At 37.0% G+C, this 26,737-nt stretch overlaps 2 protein-coding genes across 2 annotated transcripts; both read left to right on the top strand.

Annotated features, from left to right (window-relative positions):
* Positions 1–351: 351 nt before the first annotated feature.
* LOC139941166 (dual specificity protein phosphatase 1-like) lies at positions 352–19,622 on the top strand. Its single transcript, XM_071937625.1, has 3 exons — positions 352–994; positions 16,980–17,444; positions 17,910–19,622. Exons 1-3 carry the CDS (start codon positions 601–603, stop codon positions 18,380–18,382), a joined length of 1,332 nt encoding a protein of 443 aa, XP_071793726.1. The 5' UTR covers positions 352–600; the 3' UTR covers positions 18,383–19,622.
* A 3,016-nt stretch (positions 19,623–22,638) lies between these two features.
* LOC139941095 (uncharacterized) lies at positions 22,639–26,535 on the top strand. Its single transcript, XM_071937527.1, has 3 exons — positions 22,639–22,747; positions 24,826–25,375; positions 25,996–26,535. Exons 2-3 carry the CDS (start codon positions 24,978–24,980, stop codon positions 26,516–26,518), a joined length of 921 nt encoding a protein of 306 aa, XP_071793628.1. The 5' UTR covers positions 22,639–22,747; positions 24,826–24,977; the 3' UTR covers positions 26,519–26,535.
* Positions 26,536–26,737: the final 202 nt, after the last annotated feature.

The raw sequence follows: 26,737 nt of genomic DNA, 5'->3' as shown, positions 1-26,737 counted from the left end.
ACGTCAAGGTTCATGAGTCACTGCGGAGTCTTTCATTATTCGGCATCGGTCGGAACTATTTCATGCCATGTTTTGTTCAATTCCTAACAATTTTGAGTATAAACTGTTTCGATCAAAACGGTTTTGTATGATATATTAATGTCTTTGAGATATTATTATATTTTTAAATGCGAATTAGTTATGAGCTATGATTTTTGACGTTTGTTATGAGGATTACTTTCTTCTGCGGAGGCGGAAGTTATAGCAAGTGCTGCGGTATATTTTATGAATGGAAGTCGCGAGGCGTATCAAGCCATGATTGGTTGGGCAATTGAGCTGCGGTTTTAGTAGCAGAACGGGTCATTCCTCACCGCCACATTTCTATATAAAGAGATTGGGTATGTTCGTTCGCGCCCAAACGTCAATAATAATCAACAGAACGTGGACGGTGAAAACACATGGACCACAGAGGAACCTCTGGCACTCTTGTTGTAGTACATTCTATCACGACGATCCCAGCACGACCTACCGTTCTATTGTGGTTGTAGTGTTTATGTGAAGACCAAACTCATAATTCACATCGAACTGTACTGTAATACACTTAAATCTACACGAGCAACAATGACGGTGTCCGTGCAAGTCCGGCCAATCTCTACCGTGGAATTGAGGCATTTCCTGGCAGGTGAAGCCGGTGAGTCTCGCGTCTTGCTCGTGGACTCTCGGCCATTATTGCAGTTCAACGAGAACCACATCACCGGCGCTCATAACATTCACTGCCCTACGATTCTCCGGCGTCGATCGAAAGGCCCACTGGCAATGGACTTCATTGTGACCTGCCCTGAAACAAAAGCTGAATTATTGGCAGGTTTATTCTCGACTGTTGTTGTGTACGATGACATGACAATTGAGGTAGACCCAACAGCGGAGAGAAACAACAATGATTTGATGTTGGTTTTAGAATCTCTTTTGCACGCACCTTTTAGCCATCTTACTACAGAAATTACGTTTCTTCAAGGTAAGAATAATAATATTAATATTTACATTTGTAACCGTTGACATGTACCTGACTTTTCGTGAATACTAAATTGGTGGTATTAAAATATATTCGAGCAAACCACAGAGATCAATAAAAAACAGGAAGATTGACCTTAAATATTGAAATTGTGAACCTTATTATATTACTTATACGGTGATTAAATTGTTCAAATTTAGGGGTTTTTTTTCTCAAAATAAATTCCATCATGAGATTGGCTTGTGATTCCATCGATCTGATGTTTGTATAAAATAAAAATATAAAATAAAATATTAATAACAACATATTTACAAAGCCTTAAAACTAATAGAAACAATATAAACAAATAATGCTCATAATAAATTAATTAATACTACATAAAAAAAAAATGAATCAATAAAAGTGAAAAAAGTAATAAGACAATAATAAGAATAATAATTTAGGGCCTTTGTATTTTACCCCACTTGCCCCTTCTCCCCACAAATATTGCTTAAAGGCACTGTACACGTTTGGTAAATGTCAAAGACCAGTGTTCTCACTTGGTGTATCCCATCATAAGCATAAAATAACAAGCCTGTGAACATTTCGGCTAAATTGGTCATCGAAGTTGCGAGAAAATGATGAAAGAAAAAACACCATTGTCGGACGAATTTGTGTGCTTTCAGATAGGAATAAAAGACTTCTCGCTAGAAGTCATGTATTATTTTAGTAAGAAATTACCTCTTTCTAAAAAATTACATTACTTCAGAGGGAGTCGTTTCTCACAATGTAACATCTCTCCAATGCTCGTTACCAAGTCAGTTTTTAAGTTAATATTTGTTTTGAGTAATTACCAAATGTGTACCCTCCCTTTAAAACCGGATCCTTTCCACTCTCTGAAATTTCTAGTTGTTTTTATCATCTCTAGCAGGAAACGTATACAGAATGTAAAGCATCGACTGGTTCCTTTTTCACATCCAATCAGTTCTGTTGCCTTGATAAATGTTCTAATCCAGAAACCGATAATTAGGTCGACTTGTTCTGTTATATTTATAGCACTCTCTGGAGAAAAAGTTGGAAAGAGTGATGTATTTATTAATTGTTCTAAAAATTGCAAGTGTTGGTGCAGTGACGCACGCTGTTTGCTTTGTTTTGTTTTCTTTCTTTTTTTCCTCCTTAAAACAAGGACACTAGCTTCACTTCCTATTGTGTTTACTCTGACAGTCAATGATGTCCAAAACTAACAATAACATCCGATCTGGGAAACGTAGAGAATGTTTAGTTCGGTCTGTCCTCTTTTTGCCTTTTTAACCTTACCATATTTACAGGACTGTGAAAAGGTGATTTTGCCAGCTTGATTTTGTTGATATTGACGTAATAGTGTTAACATAATGGACAATAATGAACAAACAATGGTTTGAACAAGGCTTTTAAATAACAAATAGCCAGACAAACAAATTATTGTTGTTTTTATAAAACTCCGTACAAAATGTTTCATACCTTCTTCTAGAAGAAATAAGTGTTTATATTTACGTAAATACTTCAACTGTAATTTTGAATTTGTCTACAATTCCTCATCTTCCTTTTTAACCTGCGCAATATGTACAAACAAAAAGTGATGTTTTTTCTCAATTTCGCTCTTATGATCTGTGTAAGTGGAGCCACAACTCCTACCTATAGGAAATATAAATACATCGCAAAAAGGGTTTGGATTTATTGGACAGACCAAAATAAATATGTTGGGATATAAGGCAGACTTTAATCTCAGTAGGCCATACAACGTGATGTTGTTTAATCTTTAATCTTTATTCTTAAGCAGTCATTTATATCAATTGATTTGAAGTTTGTTGACATGTTTACGCAATGACAAAGTTTCATCAAACCACATCAGCCTATCAAACTTTGTACGCCCGTTGTGACGTCACGTGTTGGGTCTGTTAATCACCCATGCGTAAGTCCCGAATCCACACTGAGTTGTTTACAAAGCGGAAAAAATGTCAATATTTACTCACCTTCTGATGATCCCTGGTTATTTTTAGGCATTACGTAATGTTTCTCCATAATCACTAAGAATAGAGCGATGTCATAAATGAGTCGTTGCTTTTGAACACACGAATTAAGTTATGACGTATTCAGATCTAGAAATTGAGTCCAAAAAAACTTTGGTAAACCTGACTGGGGAATATGAAATACTCATTGGTTTTAAAATGCAAGCATTGCATATGTTCACAAAGAGGTGATTTTTTTTAACAACCACTTAAAGGATTTGAGTACTTTTTCAAAATGTCCATAGATTTACATTAAACTTACAGGGTTTGAAGAAAACTACAGCACCTCAGCACGTAATATTTTCATGGAAGCTTTCTACTATCATTATCTTCAAACTGTGTAAGTTTAGTGTAAATCTGTGGACATTGTGTTTTTTGTCCTACAAAAAGTACATACCCTTTAAACAAACAATAAAATACAGACTTATCGCTCAATATGAAAGATATCAAAGGGGCCATACGGGTCTGAATCATCATTGAGTCGGTCAACGAAAGCTTCATGGTGAAAGGAAGGCACTCATTTTTTCTCTGGCCTGATAATCGTTTGATCTGGTCCTTGCTGTATGTATAATGGTTTGATCCAGCAGTCACGAGACAAGGAGCTTTTATTGGGTTGTATATAAACAAGTACTTATTATTTTGTCATTAGGCTGCCCACATTGTTTGGGAACTTTTGGGGGACAATATTATAACTGGTAGATACGTGTATTTTCATCTCCTGAGACGAATTCTTTCGTGACATTGTTTCACTCATTTCTCAAAATCGACAGCGCCTCGGCAAGTAGCATTTTAAGTGAAGCTTTCTATACCATCATTATCTTCAAACCGTGTATGTTTAATTGAGTCTGTGGACATTGTAATTTGTGTCGATGTCATACAAAAAGTACCCAAACCCTTTAGCTGAATGTGGCATGCAGTCTAAAGTGTGTACATTACAGAAATTACAGAAACACGATAATTGCATGCCATGTTCTCAATCGTTCAAATCAAACATTCCTGCGGTTTCTGCCCTATGCAGTCTAACGGAAATTACTCTTTCTAATAATTCTCACTAACAAGGAAAACAAAAACACTGAGATTAAATTAAACATTTGATCAAGGACAGCTGATAAGAAGATGTTTCACAGCATAAAGGTAGATTTTGCGTTAAAGTGTGTTCCCTTTGCGCGGGAAATGACCGTAATCCGAGTGATCACGCGGGAATCTGCCGGATATACCTGCTTCAACTTCACCTCATTAAGTCCAATTTGAAAACGCTGTGTCTTGGCATGGAAAGGTCGAAGCAATGACTTTATTGGAACATCCTCGTAGTGTTTTCGTTTAGTTTGATGTGCTTGTATTATATACAGATCCCTTCAACAATTTGGCACTATTTGACTTCTCATGATTGTGTGTTTGTTGTTGTTGTTGTTTTTCTATTCTGTTTTTTTTTTTTTTTTTTTTTTTTTTTTCTGGGGGGGGGGGGGGGTCGTTGCATAATATTGTAATATTGCATACACATCCCTTCCAAAAATTGGCACTACTCATGAATTGGTTTATTTTATTATTATTTTTTTTTTATCTTAAGTTTTTGTTTCTTTTATAGGTTTTCCTTTTCAAGTTTTTGTATTTCAACACGTCACAATAACATCGAACAGACGCCGAATGTATTCGAAGTTCATTTATAGGCAACGACTTAATTACCACACACACAGGATCTTGTGAATTTTAACACCTTATACGGCGTGTGTTTGTTGATATACTGTCTATATAGGCCTCAGCTTGAAGTCAATAAACGTATCTGTGTCAAACTGTATGAAGAGAAACTGGCAAGCCGATTCACAGTGGAGGAAGCGGGCTAAAGACTCTCAGACCTCGTGGTGGAAATAGAAAACCCACGGCCATTGATTGGTGTTTTATTCAATCAATAGGTTGCCACATCAGCGGAAGTCGTGTACATTACAACCGGAGGAACTTGAGCCTGTATTGAGCGACCCAGAGTTATCAAATAGAAGGCCTCTATGTTTGCTCAAACCCTCGGTGCAAAGGGAAACCCGAGCCAGGGCTGTGTCCAGACAAAACGCCATTCCAATTCCTTGTGCTTTGAGCGGGATGGAAATTTAATATAGAATCCATTGGATGTTATTAATATCTCAAACTAAAAATGGACAGATTGTATCCCCGTCCGTTCTTTCCGGATATGTACTTTTTTTCAATTCATGGCTTGTTTTTTAGTAGAAAGCTGTCTGGATGTTGACGAGTTTTTTAAAGAAGAGACTATTGTGTGTCAGTGTGAAGGGCTTTGATAAGGTTTATCAAAGGATGATATTTCCGAGTTCTGTTTAAGTGTTACAAATTATTTTCACTTTCATTTTAAACATGATTTTTTTTTTAGTCTGTTTCCGTCCTCCAAAACTCTTCGGTGTTCTGTTAATTATTTGATTACAGACACAAACGGTTTTTGAGATTTGCTCCACCACGTTTTGCATTTGGGTTTTTTATACTGTTTTTTTTTTGGGGGGGGGAAACAACACATTAAAGGTACGCGCAATTATCAAGATAAAAACTTAGTTATTCCGCCAAAACAGAAATAGTTGTTTCTTGTTTCCTTTGTCTTTCAAAATACTTTTGTAAGAACAAAATGATGAATTATTTTTTGAGAGGGAGTGTTCTTATGGCGGCCAATGTTCACGTTTTTTATACGAAGGGGTCAACTTATATATTCAAATGGCATAATACGATAATAAAGTTAAGTGATGTAAGAAAAATGCAATGCAATTGCGGATATTCCAGAGGTAAATGTTTATAGTTATAAGTTATCAATAATATTACATAAGTAATGTTTTAAAAATTGCATCGTAAGTGTGGATAATTCAGAGGTAAATATTTATAGAACGATTGGAAATAATAATGAATGGCGACGGTAATAATTCATATGAGCGAAACATCCGGTCTTCCCTCATTACGCTGGTTCAATTGATTGGTTGACTTAATTACCGGATGTCCTTCATCTGCTGTTTGATTTAGCCTGTTCTTATGTCTCATCCATACGGTATTAGGCAATGAATGAAGGTAATTCCCAGTCCAGGCTAGCTTGACGGAAATGTTATACAATACAATTACAAAGCAAAAACAAAACAAACAAAAACACTTGAAAATAAATATTCGTTTTGCGGATCTTGGGTTCACGAATTTCTGCCCGTTATTTCATTGTTTTGTTGTGAAACAAATTGTCCTTGAACAGTGTACAACCATTCCTCCATGGTGGAGCAGAGTCATTTGGGAGTAAGGAAAAGTAATTCCAGTGTTTCAATTAATTAGTCGTTACGTTCCCGTCCATAAAGCATTATTACTCAATAAATCATGCCATTTTGCTCTATCCCTTTCCCATATTAATTTTTGTACTTGCAGGAAAATAAATTACCCTCTTCAATTTTCATGGCCGGAAGTAAAATGTAAATGAGATTACGAAAGACAGTATGCTGACTGACTATAATTCCCGCCATTCTGTTATTTCAGTGATAACGTGTGCTCAACTGGTATTAATTTTCTGTTTAGGCTTTATCCTTTACCATATAATTATGATCAGCCCCTGTGAGCTGTAGGATATGATCGCTATACACTCATGATTGACTGCTTGTTGGTTTATGAATATTCATTTTCGTCTGTACATCATTTAGAATCATGATTTTTACAGAATATTAACGCAATGTCCGAACTGATGGCTTCGCGTATAGTGGCTATGGCTGCAACATTGTCCAGCAGTGTCGTTGCAAGTAACAACTATATAGCCGTTTTAGCCAAGTTATTCAGACATCGTCTTATACATACATTATGTCGTTATGTATTGGCGAATAAAATTTACAACCAATTTCACGGTTCATGAATTGAAAAGGTGACGTCATGTATGACATCATCGGACCTTTGCGCAGCGAGCCAAAAAAATGAAAAAATAAGTTGAAGTTTATACGTATAGGCTATACTAATACGCGACAATGGACACGTTTTCCTATTATGGAGTTATAGATGTTGAAGTCACCTTGTTCAAAACTAATATCTTTATTTATAAGAAAGCACATTGTATGAATGTACCACATGTAACAATACATGATTAATTACCACATAACAAGAGGTGATCATTTCATTGTATGACGTCATCCTTGGGCGTTTGCCTTGTGTTAAGAATTCTGACCACTGGGACTATATCTCATTGGTGATCTATTTGTGGTTGGTGCGGTTGGATGACAGTCGATGACAGTCGATGACAGTCGTCACACGACATTGATATAACATAATACCTTCATAGCGATAAGGTATTGCTGTTCTGTTATTCGGTACATTCCGTAGACCAGGACAAAACAAAAAGGGGGAAATAAAAGGATTCCATTTATAGGGACATTCTAAAGTGGGTGCTCCATGAAGGAATTTGTGTACAAAGTCTATGGGAAAATATTGAGTATAATTATGACAATGGAAAGAACAAAAGATTTCTCCACATGGATGCATACAGGGATGCATATTTGAGAATGTGTGGACGGAAAGTGATACCAATTTGAAACTGGAAGAGCAATCTTATGTTGTTTTTTGGTTTGTTTTTTGGTTTTTTTTTTTTACATTACAATGAATAAAATTTGATCAGGGGCTATCAAGGAAATACAATTAATGTATACAAACTGTCATGTCCTTAAATACATGATTCAAATGGATTCACTGATGAACAATTTTACGAGTTATGTTGTTTTAAATAATATTACCAAAACAACATGAGAAATAGAATAAACATTACAAAGATCCAATTGTGTTTTACTTCAAACTTTAAATATATTTAACTTATTCATTTCATACAAGGTTATTTCTCTCTTATTCGGTCCTTATAGTAGCAATGGGAAATGGTTTGTAATGATAAAAATACCTTGATTGTGATGTGGAAATGAGGTACTTTGGAATGTATTATGCAATGACACTGTGGTATAGTTTACAGAAAACCCAACAATTTTCCTGGAAAACAATGTCACGAGTCTGTGCGGTTACGTTAACAATTTTGTGGTATGTTTGGAGGTTACGAATTGGAGGGCCACGTGAATTCTACCACACTCGATAATTGTCAGGGTTTGTTGATACGTGTCAACAATCAGAAGTGAAATTTGGTGTCCGTTTCTACAAATCAATATTCAAAATATGTTTTTGTTTTGGGATGTCTTCATATTGATTTCAGTTCATGTAAATTGAATACCTGTTTTGTTTTTACATATTGTAATTATATACTCGATTATTTCTTGTGTTACGACATTTTAGTTTTCCTTGTTTTGATAATGGGCTTTGACACAATCTACTTTTTACCAGCAACCCGCCCTTTTGCGTGACATACCACTACAGGATCGCAATAACATTCCAATCCTACAAAACATTTGTACTTGTTTTTAGTTTTTCCATAAAATCCAAATCGAAACTGGACTCGTGTATCTTCACAATCTCCCACGTGAATAGTTCAAGTGAAGTTTTTTGTTTTTCAATCCTTAGGGAGATTTTGTTTTGTTTCAATAATCAGAATCGGAACCGGAACTAAAGATGAGAGACCTTTTTAAACGGAACGCCAAAACTTCCGCATTGGGCCGTGTTGATTGCCTCCCATGACACTCCTGCGTGTTCCTGCAGGATCACGTATACCACTGGGTCAATGATGGATCCGTTTGAAACATAAATCACGATCCCTTATTTTCCAAACGTCACAAGTTTAAGAGCTTGGACTGTTCGGAATCTCAGTAATGCAGTTGATAAATGTGCCCACGCGTCCGTGCGACCCCACTGGTATTTTATAACTGCCATAAAAATGGCTATGATATGAATGGAACATGAACATGCACTCTGACTCTGAGAACCTGTGTAGGGATTGTTGTAGGCCTTTTATACTCTGTTTCAATTCTTGTAGTAACACTTGGTTTGATTATCGTCAAAACAACCAGGTTTTTAGACGAGACATCAAGAAGCAAGTTATAAATGTTGACATCAATTAGGAAAAACTAATAAATGAATGGTACAATCTTTGTTTTGTTTTTAAATATTTTGGGCAAATCTTTTTTTTTTGGTACAATTATCAGACATTAAGAATCAGCATTTTAAAGATTGTTATGTAAACAAATAAATGAAATGTCAATATAGGATGATCGTATTGAGAAACATAGATGTACCGAACGTGTTGGCTTAAATGAAAGTATCAATTTGTTATCACGTACCATGTGGACTCTTCATTATTTAGAACAAAATAATCCAAAGTAAATAATATTATGTATAAGCAAAGCTTCAAATGTTAGTTCAACGACAACTTTAAAGAAACTTAGATCTTAAATCCATCTGAATGTCTGAGATATTTAATTGTTTTCAATGTTATTTGCAATATCTTATACACAAAAACAACGCATTCCAATTCACATTTTTTAGCTTTCTCTGTGTTGATTTGTTCTAAACACATTCCCTTCACAGTTCGCATTATTATTCAGCACGAGTACAAGCCTGGTATAAAGTAATGTGATCGTACGATCGGAAGCCATTTTCTTCCCTAGAGCTGTCAAATCTCGCGAGATTACCCTTACAATTGATACATATATAATTACTTCCGTCGTGTATTGAGTTACAGAGCTCCCCTGTATACATCGCATCTGTCAAATCGAATACACAACATGCCCCGACACAGTGTTATCAGGATGACGGAACGTTAATGCATGAATAATGAGATCCGGCTACAGGATCGATTAGTACTATTCGAATATTTATGTTGTCGAGTCTCAATAAATTGTAAACCAGATAAATGTGTGTGAACACCAATTTGTATTTTTGTTTAAAGACATTGGAAATTGTCAAAGACCAGTCTTCTCACTTGGTGTATCTCAACATATGCATAAAATAACAAACCTGTGAAAATTTGAGCTCAATGGTCGTCGAAGTTGCGAGATAATAACGAAAGAAAAAACACCCTTGTCACACAAAGTTGTGTGCTTTTAGATGCTTGATTTCGAGACCTCAAGTTCTAAACTTGAGGTCTCGAAATCAAATTCGTGGAAAATTACTTCTTTCTCGAAAACTACGTCACTTCAGAGGTAGCCGTTTCTCACAATGTTTTATACTATCAACCTCTCCCCATTACGTGCACCAAGTAAGGTTTTATGCTAATAATTATTTTGAGTAATTACCAATAAGTGTCTTCTGCCTTTAAAGCACTGATGGACATGTTTGGTAATATTGTCAAAGACTAGTATTCTCACTTGGTTTATCACAGCATTAAACATTTGGGCTCAATTTTGGACATCGAAGTTGCAACTGGAAAAAAAGGAAAGAAAAAACCCTGTGGCACATACAGTTTTGCTTTCACGCCTGAGAAAGTCTTCAGACCTGTTCTCAGATTCAACTAATTAGTGCTAAATGCATCTTTTTAAAAACTAGACGTTATTATAAGTAAGTGTTTATGCTTATGTTCTGTGAGTAATTACCAAACGTGTAAAATACTTTTCAGTTTTAATTAGCTTTATGGGAAGAATGGAATTTAGGAGATGCAAGACAAAAGTGTCATTATATCGACATTTTTATTATAATTTGAGTTTCGCAATGCTCATGTGTTGTGGAGGTATTTTTTTTTTACTGTGAGACAAGTTCAACACCACCAAGAGAAACCTTTTTCAAATTAAAAAATTGCCAATAATATTTGAGAGTAAATATTATCCAGCTGTGATGTGAATGTAAAGAATTGCGTCCTGTGGTTAGGTCGACATCCGTTTGACATTAAGACGGAAATCCTAAGTAAATAAATACATTTGTTATAGTGTATTAATTATCCCCGAGGGCAAATATTGGTGTGATGGGGTTTTAATTGTTGAGCATGTTGACACAGGGGAAAACCTATGCAGTGGCACACCAACAATGTCACCTCACGGTGGGGTACTTTTTTCAAAATGTCCATAGATTAACATTAAACTAACATGGTTTGAAGATAATGATAGTAGAAAACTCCCCTTCAAATATTACTTACTGAGGTGCTGTAGTTTTTGAGACATGAGTATATAAAACAATGTCATGAAAATACGTTTGTAAATGTTAAAAATAATTATTTTCATGACATTGTTTACTCATTTCCCCAAAACTACAGCACCTCAGCACGTAATAATTTCAGGGAAGCTTTCTACTATCATTATCTTCAAACTGTGTAAGTTTAGTGTAAATCTGTGGACATTGTGTTTTTTGTCCTACAAAAAGTACATACACCCTTTAAATGCACAGGGCCGATTACACAAAGAACTTAGGACGAGTTTTAAGTTAGGACGCCGAGTAACTCGTCCTAACTTGAGATGAGACTATAGTCTGAACTCGTTGTGAAATCCACCCCTGGACACTTTTGGTAATTGTCAAAGACCAGTATTCTCACTTGGTGTTTCCCAACATATGCATACAAATCTGTGAAAATTTGGACCCAATTCATAAACTAACAAATCTGTGAATGAAAGAGAAAACACCATTGTTGCCCAAATTTGTGTGCTTTCAGATGCATAAAACAGGCTATTTTAATATTTGAGTGAGAAATTACCTCTTTCTCAAAAACTACGTTCCTTCAGAGGGAGCCATTTATCACAATGTTTTATACTATCAACAGCTCGCCATTGCTCGTTACCAAGTAAGTTTTTATGCTTAAAATTATTTTGAGTAATTACCAAAAATGTCCAGTGTCTTTATATAACTGATCGTTCCTATATTTGGTGGGATCTGATGATTATAACCACAATGTATTTCCAATCACATGTTGGTAAATCACCCTATACGTTTTACTGGGAATTTGACTTAAGTCTGTGGTTAAAAGCAATCAGTTTTATTTTCCGTGATTCTTTCCTCGGAAATGCGGTCAGACTCAATTTTTTCATGTAATCTTAAACAAAATGGTCAAATTACCACAAGCCTCACTCGTAATGCCAACATTCATCCACAACTTAAAAGTGGAATTTACTTTTTATTTCCAGTATTCAAGGTTTGTTCGTAAAAAAAACCACAAAAACACAAAAACACCTTAATACAAGGACACGCTACCGATACCCTGCTCTATTATAATTATTTTCTTCTCTGAAAAAGAAAACGCCAAAAGGGAACAACAAACCCATCAATTCCCCCCCCCCCCCTTTCCTGGTTGCATTTTTTTCTGCACTCCGAAATTGCCCCTGTCGTAGTGCTTCTGAATGTTTAAATTTGATGTTTTCTACATCGATCCAGAAAAGGGAATCCTTAGAAATGAATCAAATCAGGAAACATTTTTAGGATGGCAATTCTAAACTGCAGAAAATAAAAAAATTCCTCCCGATCTGGGCCCAATTTCATCGAGCTTAAAATTTGTCTGCTAAGCAGAAATGAGCAGAATACCAGTCACAAGGTGTACATGTGATATAGCAGTTTGGCTGATAACCTTATTCTGGTAAGCGTAATCTTGTTGTGCTTAAGCAGCTCTTTGAAATTTGGCCCTTCTCTTTAGTGCCCCTGTTCTAATCATTCCTAAACCTTCCTAAACCACAGCTGAGTGTGAATTGCACCCTGTAGGCACAACACTACAATAATGTACGTGTGGTTTGTGAAGGCAATGAACAAAGGAGTTCAATGATATTATTAGAAGTGTATAGGCCTACACCCAACCTTGGGGGTACCACACGTCATCAGTCATGCCCCGGGGGAAGGGAAAATTTATCACTCACGGTACAAGGTTTTGACAATTTTCTTTACAGTTTAGTTAAAAATAATGTCAACTTTAACTTGTTGTTATTGATGTTTTTGTTAATTATCAAGTAAGGTTTGCGGTAACACCATACTGTAATAATGATAATCTCTAATTGCGTTGGGGTGGTTCTGAGAAGAACCATAGGTTCCAAATGTTGTTGTTGATGTATTTAGTCATTTATTTGACAACATCTTGACAAATATTTATAGGGATATAAGTGACTTGTTCCAAGACGTTTTTGTTGAAACTTTCATCCAGTTGCACGCACATTTTGAATCGGGTCAATTATAACGTTTGTTCCAATACGACGTTTGTTTTACAAAAGTTTAAAGTTTGTGCTCTTCAAAGCTAAAAGCAAAACAAACTTGTTCTGTTGGAAACCTGCGGTTTTCGTCACTCAAAGAAAAACTGTCGAAAAGATATTCCATGTAAATTTTGAATAGGCCATAATATAGGGCCAATTAAAACGTTTGTTCACATCAAGTGATATATACACGTTTAAAGTTTGTGGTCTTCAAAGCTAATATAAAAGCAAAACAAACTTGTTCTTTTGAACCCCTGCGGTTTTCGTTCAAAAGAAAAAAACTGTGAAAAGATTTGATGCTTGAACTAGTTCTCTTCAAAGTTGAACCAGTGGGTTTTAAAGGGTGCTATTTTGTTCTCGAATCTGCTACGTCACAGAGGTATATTTGTCATAAAGGATCCATGTGCTAAGGAAACTGCACACGGCCAATGTCAAGGTGAATGCTGCGGTTAGAGAGCCTTGATGATTGAAGTGTAACACTTAACCTGATAACCTACAACAACATGACGTTTAAAGGCATTGGACACCTTTGGCAACTGTCAGGACCAGTATTTCTCACTTGATGTATCAAAACATAATTTATAAAATAACAAATCTGTGAAAAATTTGACTCATTGGTCATCGACTCGTTGCAAGAGAATAAGGAAAGAAAAACACCCCGTTGCTACACTTTGTGTGCCTTCAGATGCAAAGTAAAAGGTTCCATCAGGCATATAGAAAGTATTTTATCAGATTCAAATATATTTAAAATATCAAATTCATAATATTTGAGTGAGAAATTACCTCGTTCTTAAAAACTGCTTTAGGGGCCTAATAAAGATAATGATATTAAGCGCTGTACAATTTAGCAGGGTTCGTTTCTCACAATGTTTTATACTGTCTATTTATACTATCAGTCTACATTAACAATTATTTTGAGTAATTACCAATTGTGTCCAGTGTCTTTAAGACAAAGCTCAGCCTACCAAGCTACGTGTGTTTACACGTGTCACTATCATTAGTGGATCAAGTGTCATAAACAATAAAGTAGAAGCTTCAATTTACCACGTTAGTGGAACGGAACAAACTATACGGGTAAAGGTTATTTTTGAAAAGCATTTGGTTATGGGTTTTTATTTTGGCGGCATGGTCAAGGATGATATGGGTCGTTGACGGGTTCAAGAAGGGGTCATGATCGAGTGTGGGGTCGTTATTAATCAGAAGTAAATTAATATTTAGGCTGATGTACGACTATGATTAATATGGATTGGATGCCACGTTTTTTTTATTTAGGGAAATAATTATAACTTGAGAAAAAGGAAGTTGAAATTATAATGGTGTTTACTTCAAACTACCCCATGCGCTGCAAGGAAGTATCTTGTGAAGGTATAAATAAAAAATAAATTGTCCCAACGGCCCCCATTAAAATTGTTGGTGAAACATTCCTTTAACATTTTTTTATTACAAATATTTGTTATGTCTTCGTAAAAGAAAAGCAACATTTTTTTTCAGAGTAATGAGCCTGTCAAACAGAAGGTGCTGAAAAGAAACAACTTCCACATTAAAGGGTTTGGGTATACACAAAACACAATATCCACAGATTTACATTTAGAGTTACACGGTTTGGAGATAATGATGGTAGAAAGCTTGCCCTAAAATTTTCCTTGCTGAGGTGCTGTAGTTTTTTATAAATGAGGTAAACAATGTCACGAAAATAATTTTAGTGACAGTCACATAAATAATTTTCGTCTCACGAGACGAACATTATTTTAGCATGTTCAACTTATTTACCAGTATAGGCCTACTGGTAAAAACTTAAGTATTTTTTTTTGTAACCGTATGTATATTATACGCAACTCCACTAAAAACATCGTTCTGCGATTTTCAGTTTTTTCTCACAAACTTGACGACTAATAAAGCTAACACGTCCATAGGAAATTACAAACATCTTTAAATTTACAGCTAGTATGGATTAATGTCATGGCAAACAAATTGATCTACATAAGGTATCACAACCCTTTAAAGAAATGATGTATAGTGTTTTAACAACTACGAAAGGTTTGTGGTTACATCATGTCAATATCTCTTTTGGGTATAGTGTTGGTTCTGAAAAGAACCAGTGGTTAACGACTCAACATTTCGATCTGTAATCTATGATCATCTTCCGGAGAAAAAGAAATGTTGTAGTGCCCCCTTTAAGATCTGTGAATAACAAACTAGTAGATGATCCCATCAGACCCCTCCGGGAACCGGTCACTCAGGTCCTCATTAGATTACTTCCGCGAATCAATCCGGAACGTTCCAGTTTCTCGGAGTCCAGCGGAACTCTCACTGATTTCCCTCAGTGTTCTACCTTTGGTCTCTTAACTCGAAGTCATTATAATTCACTGTGTAGATTTTAGGATTGTGTTGTCTGTAAAATCTTTCGTTTTATTTTGTGATTTCATAATAATCAAGTAATACTGCAGCATCATGTTTGTTAAATCTCTCTCAAAAGATTTCTTTCTGTGATCAGCCAGACTGTTCTGCCAGGCTTCTGTACATGTTCCCCTTACATTCGTTGTACGTTATCGTACATGTTGTAAATTAACTTGAACTTCAGAAAAACGAAACTCTGACTACCTTTTATCGTGTCACATCCTGAGTAGCCCAAACATTTCCTTCAAGAGGTCGTTCATTTGTATGGCTGCTGGACTATGTTTAACTGTAGTTTCAATGAGGGCGCTATAACAGTCAATAAAAATACATCCCACAAAATTCACCCGAGGTCAGATCAATTATTGAATTTATAGCATGATGCCCTTTTGGTGCTACAGTATTATTTTTGAATAGATTTGGTATTCATAATCAGTTCAACCTGTTTTTACGAGTTATGTAAGGCGCGAGTGGATGAGTTTTGGTTTACAAACGGAAAATGTCAATTTTCCTCTAATTTGATAATTTGACAGTTCCTTTGTTTTCATGTTGCATGGTAATTCACCTTCCTGATGTATGTACAGCAACAAGTTCACTTATGATAATTACATCTGTCCTCTATAGATGTTAAATATGTTTATCATAGTCAAATTAGAAATCTTGAGTTGGTTAGTCAGTATATTATAGTGTATTCTTATATCCCTAAAGATGATACCAATAGTGTTTTGTTACAACCATTGTTATTGTTACAATCTTCTTAATGATTGTAACTATGGTAATGACAGGTGCTTTCGGTTTCAGATGATTGTCATTATATTATCATGGTTTGTTACAACACTACAAAAGATGATAACAATAGTGTAATGTTTGTTATACAACCATTGTCATTGTTACATCCCTCTATTGGATAACAACAATGGTAATGACAGGCACTTTCTAGTTCGAGGATTGTTTAGAAGTTCTAGATCTGGATTATTGTTCTCGACGCCCTTAGAACCAAACAAGAAGAGAAGATGATTAAGAAAGTTTTAGATGTGGGAGGAAAACCCCAGAGACTGATTCAGTCAGGGAAAACCCACGCAGTCGAAAATTAAAGATTACTAAAGCCACAGATACTCATCTACTTAAATAATTATTACCTAATACACTGATACACAAGACGCTTGATTGTTGTCCATGACCACGCCCTGGTCTATGCAGCAGGAAGTATAAGTCACTCTCTTATTGACTTGGGGATAGAATGACAATGGGCAGTGTTGATTCAAACATTTTCATCTTTCGAACTGCCTCTATTAGCTACCGGGTAATCTCGGTGGTCTAGTTTGTAAGACACTGCTCAAGAGTTCCAAAGGTCGTGGGTTCGACTCCCACCCGAGTAATATGCCTGTGATTTTGTTCACATAGCTCGGGGAAGTAGATACTGAGTATACAGTGCTAGCAGACATCGGTGTATTTGGGTAAAACCTAAATTAATATTCTTTATCCCCGATGTAAATTTCGATCTATTTTCATCTTTATTATTCATTTTGTGTGTCATTTCAGGTGGCTTCAACAAATTCAGCTCGGAGTATTCCTCGTTGTGCACAGCATCTTCAATCCAGTCTAAGCCACCCACAGAAGCAGCAGCAGCAGCAACAGCGGCACCAGTAGAACCTCCCGCCGCCGTGGTGCCACCCTCACTACGCCTACAGCGCCTCACGAGGTGCGCCACTGTACCTCTCGTACCAACCTCAGCTAATGAAACCTCAATACCAGCCCGTACCATCCCGATCCACACTGAAGGTGAACCGGTCCAGATCCTCCCTCATCTGTTTCTTGGGAACGCCTTTCACGCAGCTCGACGAGATCTCCTTGAAGTCCATGGGATCACGGCTGTGCTGAACGTCTCTCGATGTGTGCCGAACTACTTCATGAATGATGGCGCGATCACATACAAGAGCATACCTGTGGATGATGATAACGAAGCTGATCTGTTGTCATGGTTTCCTGATGCCATTGATTTCATAAGTAAGTTTGTCCACTAAAGCTAAAAGCAGGACAGTTCTTTTCAGGACTGAGAAGTCTCCCGAACTGAAAATCTACTCCGCGGTAGTAGAATGTAAAGCAAGACAAGTTGTCAAGAGAACAAAATCCACTTTGCATGCAAAATCTACTCCGCAGTAGTAGAAAAGCAAGTAGTCTCATCAAAAGAACACACTCTACCTGGCAAGTAGATACACACATGGTGTAACCACAAACCAAAATATTAATACCTCACCATGCAATTCCTCAAATTTCATTCATTATTATCTGGGGGTTTTCAACCAAGAATGCAACGAAAAAAAGCTTGTCAGACATTTTCTGATCGGTACCATCCCCAAGAGTTCATCTAATACATTTTGGTACAACAACCCACTGTATCGTCACACTAACCATGAATACTGGAAGACAAATTCTTATTATTGGTTCTGTTTTGTTTATTTATTTGTTTAGATGCTGTCCAACTTGCTGGTGGCTCCGTCCTGATTCATTGTCGAGCTGGTATAAGTCGCTCAGCCACCGTCTGTCTCGCCTATCTCATGAAGGTTCAATCCATGCGGCTAGAGGAAGCCTTTGAGTTCGTTCGCAGTCTCCGCAAAGTCATCTCTCCAAACTTCTCATTCATGCTACAACTTCTGAAGTACGAGGCCGAACTGAAACAGCAGCGGGACAACCCCCTCCAGCTGCCGGGCAGAGACTGTCAGACGCCCCATGACTTTAGGAAGTCACTGCCGGTGCTTTTCCCCGGTGCCAGGAGGACCCGGAGTGCATCCCTCCCGTGTCTGGTCCCAGCCTCTGATAAACCACGACACCAAGTGCCGCAGCCAAAATGTCCGTCCGTATTTAATTTTGCAATAGCGCCCTCTTGTGGTTGGCAACACCCTGACCGTGGACAGGGCGCCAAACCAATTTGTTCGCCATCTTAGGAACAGAGAGAGACAACCATTATAAGTAAACTGTATATTTTGTATATTGTATAAAAATTGATGTGTTTAACTCAAGAGATAACTTATTCATGATATTTTTCACATTTTAAAGTCAGAGTAAAGTGTTTTGTATAAAAAAGACCCAGTGTGATTGATAAAGTCAAAATCCAGTATTATAAGATTAACTATAAGCTATTGTCACAAACAAGCTATTTTTATTTCATACACATGGTGTAAAGTGGGCGATTGTTAACAAATTTTGAAGTTTTTACAGTAAATGTTATTATGTGATTGTTTTTTAAGCTAGTTTTTTAATTTTTCACAATATACACCCACCCAAGTTCACATTCAGATCTGAGCCAATGATAGTATATACTGTTTCCATCGACTATGCCATCGACACTTCAAAATGTATCATAATTATAATATGTATTCCTGACAACTCGGACCAATCAGACAGTCCCTGCTGCACTTATTTACAATGTGGAAATGTCAGTTTACACCAATCAATCAGCATTTTTTTCAAACCGCCGTGTTGTTCTGTGAACTTTACACTAAGTTCACTCATTTTCCCTGTCATAAAAACAGGGGGTCTATATACATGTAGTAGATTATTCGGGTCATATAATGACATAAAAAAGATAGGTTTTTTTCACAGCGAGTTTTCGAACAGTTTCGAACAGATGACAAGCAGGATACTATTTAGTCACAATGGTATGAAATGATATCTTGGATGGTTACCGTATTATAATAAGCTCCTTAAAATCAATTTACCCGTAAGCACCTCTTGTAACAGAGAGTGGCATTTTGAAGTAGAATATAACTTTATAACTTAATAATTGGGGAAGAAGGGGAAGACAATTTGGGCGGGCGCTTTGTTTACATCTCATTTCAATATTAATTACATCTTTGTTCCGTCGTGTATTTTTACAGTGAAAGTATTACCCTTTATTTATTCAAACCTAATATAATTTTGTTGTTAATGTTTTGTATGTATTTTGTGCAATTTTGTACACATTTATTATACATTTGTACACTATTTGTAAGAAACCAAGTCGACTTGCCACTTTTGCTATATATGCCGTTTTTATGCACGTTGTGACGTCATCAAAGTGGAGTGTTCCGGAGCTCCTGTTTTGTTAATTTTTTTGTGTTTATTAATTAGAAAAATATTCGTTTAATTTAAGCTGAAAAGTGAGATTGTATTTTGATGTCGGCGGCTTTTTGATGCCGGCGACTGTTTCATGTTCCATTCAAAATAAACATCGAATGTTGAAGTATTATTAACCATTTGACTCAATGGCCATTATTTCATGTCAATTACTTTTGAAAGACACTGGACACTATTGGTAACTGTCAAAGACCAGTCTTCTCACTTGGTGTATCTCAACATGCAATCACAAACCTGTTATAATTTGAGCTCAATCGGTCGTCGAAGTTGCGAGATAATGATGAAAGAAAAAACACCCTTGTCACACGAAGTTGTGTGCTTTCAGATGCTTGATTTCGAGACCTCAAATTCTAAATCTGAGGTCTCGTTATCTAATTCGTGGAAAATAACTTCTTTCTCGAAAACTACGCTACTTCAGAGGGAGCCGTTTCTCACAATGTTTTATACTATCAACTGCTCTCCTTTAGGCCTACTCGTTACAAAGTAAGGTTTTATGTTAATAATTATTTTGAGTAATTACCAATAGTGTCCAGTGTCTTTAAGTGTCTCCTATATTATTTATGCTCGACCAATAGTTCTCTGAACAAGTTATTAACTGGGGGAGGGGGGAGGGTATATATCTCCAGTTAAATTTAGAATGACCCTGCGTTGTTAACATTTTTCTGGCGGTTTACTGGTTAACAGTGCGTGGTAGCCATTTTGCAGCCAACTTGAATTTCTTCCATTGGTATCAATATTACCAAACCGAGGCTGGAAGAACAAATTAGTCTGGTTCCTATTTGCAAAATGGTTATTAGCATTCATTGTTGGTATTCGATACGATCGAGGAGTATGACCAATATGGAGGCAGCATGATAAAGGTCAATAGTGGTTAGAATGCAGGAATTGCATTTACAAAGATGTGGGCTCGAATGACACAAGCTAACTGCTGATCATCCAACGACTAGAATAAGTATTGGGCCCTACTGAATCACAATTTCTTGATTTGTACAATTCATAATCATAGAGATTGGCTGATGCCAGCTTGGTGTTAATATCCCTCGCAGGAGTTTACCGAGTGGTTCCTTCGACAGGTGAAGATTTTCAACAAACAAACGAACGTTCGTGCAAAATTTCAAATGACACACAATAATTACGACTCGTGGTCACGAGAGGGCGCAATATGAAAGCCACTACTTCGGTCAAACCATGGAGGAATAAATCTATTTTATTCCTCCATGGTCAAACAATGGAGTTCTTACTCCATGGTCAAACAAAAAAAAAGTATTTTGGGTTGTGCATAGGACATGACATGCGCCTTGTGTAACGTTTGGACAGAAATGTAGCACATTTCATGTCAAGGTATTTTCAGCAAACTGCTGTAAGAAAAAACAAGGTTTGAACTTGCCCTTAACAAACAGGGAATAATCAAACAACTACAATCGAGAACTAGTGACGTTTGAGTATTCGTATCACATGCACGAGTAGACATACGTGTTGTCTTTTGTATACACCCCCCCCCCACCCCCGTCCACTCCCGCAACCATATATCCGACCTAATCGCCCTCTATGCCCCTACCATAGAGCTATATAAAAGTTATTTTATAATAACTCTATGGCCCCTACTCACAGCCGTTTGTCACACTTCTATATTCAACTCAAATTCTGATTATGGATATGGCTTTGTAGCCTGCACATCTGACGTCACGCTCAGTCGAGGCTCATGAGTTGCCAGAAACCTTTCCCGCGGGCCTATAAATGCACCAGCAATTTCAAATTGAGATTCCCAAGTAATTTATCAAACAACATTACATGTACAAACATTACAGTGCATGCATCATGCAGACGACCGAAAATGCAGCAAGCAAAATAACATCGGTCCAATCAAAACACATGGAAAGCTTATACGTCATTTTACGTTTATCCAATGAAATCATTGTAAAACCGGGGCCCAATTTCATAGAGCTGCTAAGCACACAAATTTGCTTAGCATGAAATTTTTGCCTTGAAAAAATCAGGTTTACCAACCACATTTCCACGTGATTTTCAGGATCAGCAAACAACAGTTATAGAAGAGTTTGCGGTAACACCATGTAATAACAATCTCTAAATGAGTTGGGGTGGTTCTGAAAAAGAACCGTTGGGTTAACTCGACGTTTCGATCAGTATGCTCTGATCGTCTTCTGGAGAAGACGATCAGAGCATACTGATCGAAACGTCGAGTTAACCCAACGGTTCTTTTTCAGAACCACCCCAACTCATTTAGAGATTGTTATTACATGGTGTTACCGCAAACTCTTCTATATCTTATCTCCACCATGCAAAGTTTCAAATCCTACCAAACAACAGTTGAATACCAGTATCAAGCAATATGCAACAGATGGAAATTTGGTTGGTTGAGTATCCTGTTTTTTATCAAGGAAGAAATGTCATGCTAAGCAAATTTTTGTGCTTAGCAGCTCTATGAAATTGGGCCCAGGGGACCGATTACGGAGTCCGATAGAAATCTATAGAGGGCGCTATTTCATTTCGCTAATGTCGGAAGGAACTCTAACTCATTACTTATGAAGAAAATGTCCCGATTATTTGACTATGGGTTTTACAGTTACAACGAACCAGAGTATGTGTCTCAACGGCTTCCGTACCACCATCAACAAGTAAGAATTCAAAAACTTTGGTACACACGTGGAAGTTTTTTTGTATCTACTCGCCTATCTACGGAAGCGTATTGATGCCCTGACATGAATAAAAAAAAACCCTCTCTTATTGTGTACGTACACTTCATCTTATCGTGCACGTTCACGATTCAATTTTTACTTACTTTTTACTTATTGTGTACGTACACAAAGAGAGGTTGTTTTTTTATTCATGTGGCGGCAGTATGCTCCCGTACCTTACCTATCAATTGCTGCGATAACAAAAACAAGCATGGTTTCATTTTAACTAACGGATTGGTGTTCTGTCGAAATATAGGTCCATCACAACAACTGCATCATGGATTGTGTGAAAACGCCACCTATTGACTCTTCATTTTGGGTCAAACTGTTGGATTCCGATACTGAAAGTACGAATCCATCACCAGGAACTTACTCATTATTGTGGATGATGGTAGCGAAGTGTTAACACCGTGTCCCGTCGATTTAAACAGTTAAAGCAAGAATAAATAACACCACAGAGACGCGGAATGGAACAAGACCAACATAACTCCAACTACAGTAAGTTGAACTAAAAATAAGCAAACTAATAAACCTAACAAGTCTACAATTTTTTTTCATTTTCTGCCTTCCTAAATCCGGATTTTTATCATCGTAAGTGAACAACGCAGTTCAAAATGTCTAAGCTTACTAGCACAACATAGGAAAGAACGTTCAGACCAAACCCAATTCTCAGTTTTTTTTTACCATAAAGCAAAACAAATTTCAGCCCAAACCTAACAACATTTCAAAGTTTCTACTGGCAGAATATTTGAATGATGAACGTTTCGGTTTAAACCAAAATATCAAAATTTCTACTAACAAATTTCAGCCCAAACCTAACAACATTTCAAAATGTATACTGGCAGAGTATTAGAATGATGAACGTTTCGGTTTAAACCAAAATATCAAAATTTCTACTAGCATAACATTTGAATGAACGTTACAGACCGAACCAATGGGTTGCCCACTTTTGGTTCTCCATAAAGTCACCGGTATTACGGAACTCACTAGATGGGTAACTGTTGCATGGAAACAATTAAATGATTACAACAACTAAGAAAATTGAGTTCCTTATTGCAAAAACGTGGTTGGGTTCTTTGCTAACATAATGCAGGTTCATTTAGTGCCGGTTTTGCGACTCAGTTTGGGAGTAGCGACTCCGGCTTAGCACTCGTCAGAATGTGGACGGGACAGCCATTGGACCCTTTCGGTAAACAGTATTGTCCAAGGCCCACACTTCGTGTATCACAACTTATATATAAAATAACGAACCTGTGAAAATTTGGGCCTAATCGGTCATAGGAGTCGGGAGAAAATAAAACCCACCCTTGTTTCCGCACGTTTCGCCGTGTCATGACATGTGTTTAAAATAAATCCGTAATTCTCGTTAACGAGAATTGATATTGTTTTACTGTTTTCTCAAAAAGTAAAGCATTTCATGGAATAATATTTCGAGAGAAGTATTTCACCATTACCTTCTGTCAACCCTGTAAGTTATTTATAAATCTGTGAACTTTTTGTTTTTTACTTTTTCTGTATCGAAAGGGTCCAATGGCTTTAATGGCAAAGTATACGGGGAGCGATTTCGTCCTAATATTTATTTTGTTTGCGTAGGAAAACTGTTGTGCATTTTTTTCTCTAACAAATCACACTTTTGTTAACTAGCAGTCCATACATTTTGCAATGGCAAGTTAAGAAAAAAAACTTAAATATTGCAGGTAATGTAAACCCGCGAACAGTATGGTTTCCACGCGGAAATTGCTGTGGTTGCGAATGATGCCGTGTATTGTTCATTAGTAAAATAAAACTCCAAAAGTCACATCTTCCGGCATAAATCTGCCAATTGAAACCGTTCGATTGGGTTAAATCATAAATGAACATGATATATATCAGAAACTAACTGTGGAAGTTTCATTTCAAAAGGTGGAAGCATTTTCGATATATCGCCGACAATTCTGGAGCGGTTATTTTCATTCGGGAAGAATATAGTCCGTAATATTGTAACACATAATCTGGGGAATTTTCTGAGAAACTTTAATCAAGACGGAAATGGAACCAGACCACATGCAATAGATATCGGATGATCGAGGCAGGACCAGACTATTCTCTATGACGACATTTTCAGAGAATGTTAAAGGCATGGACACTATCGGTATTTACTAAAAAATAATTGTTTTCATGAAAACTTGCAGCAATTTAGAGCTATTAACGAACAATATTGGATAGAAATATATTGATAGAAAATGTTGTGAGAAACGGCTCCCTACTGAGAAGTAACGTTTGGGAAAGAGGTAATTTCTCACTCCTGCCTGAAGTCTTTTATAGGAATCTGAAAGCTCAAAACTGCAACAAGGGTGTGCGCTTTCTTTCATTATTCTCTTGTAACTTCGATGACCAGTTGAGTCCGAATTTTCACAGTTTTTTATTCATGTTGAGATACACCAAGTGAGAATACTGGTCTTTGACAACCCAAAGGTGTCCAGTGCCTTTTTTATCTCTTTCATTCCATGTCAAGCCAACTTTGATGTACTCAAACTTCAAGTGCATAATGCAAGATCATCACCATGCAACTGTTTTCTCACCCCCCCCCCCTCCAGATTGTTAGCTAAGACTGATCCCATCTACCAGAAGATGATCCATTGAGAACATCTCAAGGAAGATGCTTTGAAACTCCAAGAGCATCCGGAAACAGAGGATGGCAAGAACCCAAACTCTTTAGCTACATGTAGACCAGAACACACCAACAAACATGGCTGCTGAAACAACAGATTCAACTCGGGTGAAACGTCATGATGTTTCACATTCCACCAGCATGAACCAAACTTCGGAATACATGTCTGGAACTACACTTTCGGAGCAGCCGGATTTCTCCTCCTATAATACTACATCAATAATGAACACTACGTCCGGATTTTTGAATACCACAAGCAACACGTCCGGACTTTTTAATTTCACAAGCAACGCGTCCGGATTTGTTAGTTCCACAAGCAACACTTCTTCTGGGGTTTTGGAACCCACTGCTAGTGTATCTTCGTGGGTGCCTCGAGAGCCTAGCATTGATCTTCAGTTGATCATACCTCTTTGTGTTGCCACTGGAATTGTTTCTTGTATTATCATTGGTCTTTGCTGCTTCATGAAGATAAACGAGTATGTCAACTTTCTTTACTTTGGGGTTTTATTTCCTAACAAAATAAAGTGCAGATCGTTTTCCAGATGGGTAAAACATTCCATAAGAGATAATATTGTTACAATGGGATATCTTAAAGTTGTAATAAGTTATAATATTTATCATCATTATTATTATTATGATAAATACTTTAATTGGTTCAAAACCTAATGAATTGTTCTTCAATTTACTTTTCTATCATGTTCTATTACAACTCCTGAAAACTGTAAGTCTTTTGGTAACATACTCATTGCCAGAAAACGACTCATGAACCTTAAATCTCAAATTAGCAATCGTGGCTGGAGTCCCATCTCAAAACAGTTTGCTAATGATCTTGGCGGTTAAGGTGCACAAGACTATTCTCACAGTAGACCACATAGAGACAACAAATTAAGAATGTATAGGCCTATCTAAAAACTATATTAAATCACTGGTATTAATAGATGGAACTTTGCATCGGGGATAAAGAATATTAATTTGGTTTTACCCATATACCTATATACACCCACCGATGACTGTGTGCTAGCACCGTATAATCAGTAGGGCCTACTTTTCCGAGCTCTGTAAAAAAAAACGTATTTTTCTCATTTTTCTTTGCCAGTTTGATGCCGAGTTTCAGCCGTAGTAAAAGACGTTCTATGAATGTAAGAAGAAGACCAAATCTAACATCACAACCCAGACAAGAGGCTCCTGGTGACCCAGTCTTACTGCACAAACGACACTCAGTATCAGCACCCAATCTATCCATGGTCCCATCCCACTCCTACCCAGCCTTTATCACCACAAACCAGAGAGTAATACAAATCCGACCTCCAGCCGAACGTGTCCCGAACACCACCGAACACTCAGTCGATGACATTCATGTAGACACTCGATTGACCCAGAATAAGACATTTACTCAGAAGGGTCGAGTAGACGCTTACATGCTTGGACAAGAACTCAACATGGTGCCAACCAAACCAAACTCGATAGCGAGCAAAATATCAGACCCTCATATCTATCAGAGTGTTAAGGCGGCTCAGAAGTCCTCTGATCATGGTCAATTTGCTTCGATTGGTAAACGGCGCTTAGCGCAGGGAAGAGTAGGTCAGGTACAGTTGACCCAACTGTGGAATCAAAACTAAGTGTTTTCAGATTGAATTCATGAGAAAATAGATTTAGCTATTGCAAACAGCTTATCAACCAAAAGGACCGATGGTATAAAGCTTTGTTTTTAAAATAGTTAATGGCCTGACGTTTCGACCCTATCAAAGTCTCGAAGGCTAAAGATGCCTTCGAAAAAGCTTCCGAGAAAAACTGTGTAGGGTTGAAACGTCAAGCCATTGTCTATTTTTCGCAGATTG

The sequence above is a fragment of the Asterias amurensis genome, chromosome 8 (genome assembly GCF_032118995.1).
Source record: "Asterias amurensis chromosome 8, ASM3211899v1".
Taxonomy (NCBI): Eukaryota; Metazoa; Echinodermata; class Asteroidea; order Forcipulatida; family Asteriidae; genus Asterias; species Asterias amurensis.
This window is presented reverse-complemented; position numbering and strand designations above follow the sequence as displayed.

What these genes read in the sequence shown, in the direction of transcription:
- LOC139941166 (XM_071937625.1), top strand. Translation starts at nt 601, where the DNA reads ATGACGGTGTCCGTGCAAGTCCGGCCAATCTCTACCGTGGAATTGAGG. An exon ending in AGAAATTACGTTTCTTCAAG is followed by an intron (nt 995 to 16,979) that starts GTAAGAATAATA and finishes GTGTCATTTCAG; the next exon opens with GTGGCTTCAACAAATTCAGC. An exon ending in TGATGCCATTGATTTCATAA is followed by an intron (nt 17,445 to 17,909) that starts GTAAGTTTGTCC and finishes TTATTTGTTTAG; the next exon opens with ATGCTGTCCAACTTGCTGGT.
- LOC139941095 (XM_071937527.1), top strand. Translation starts at nt 24,978, where the DNA reads ATGGCTGCTGAAACAACAGATTCAACTCGGGTGAAACGTCATGATGTT. An exon ending in TGCTTCATGAAGATAAACGA is followed by an intron (nt 25,376 to 25,995) that starts GTATGTCAACTT and finishes TTTCTTTGCCAG; the next exon opens with TTTGATGCCGAGTTTCAGCC.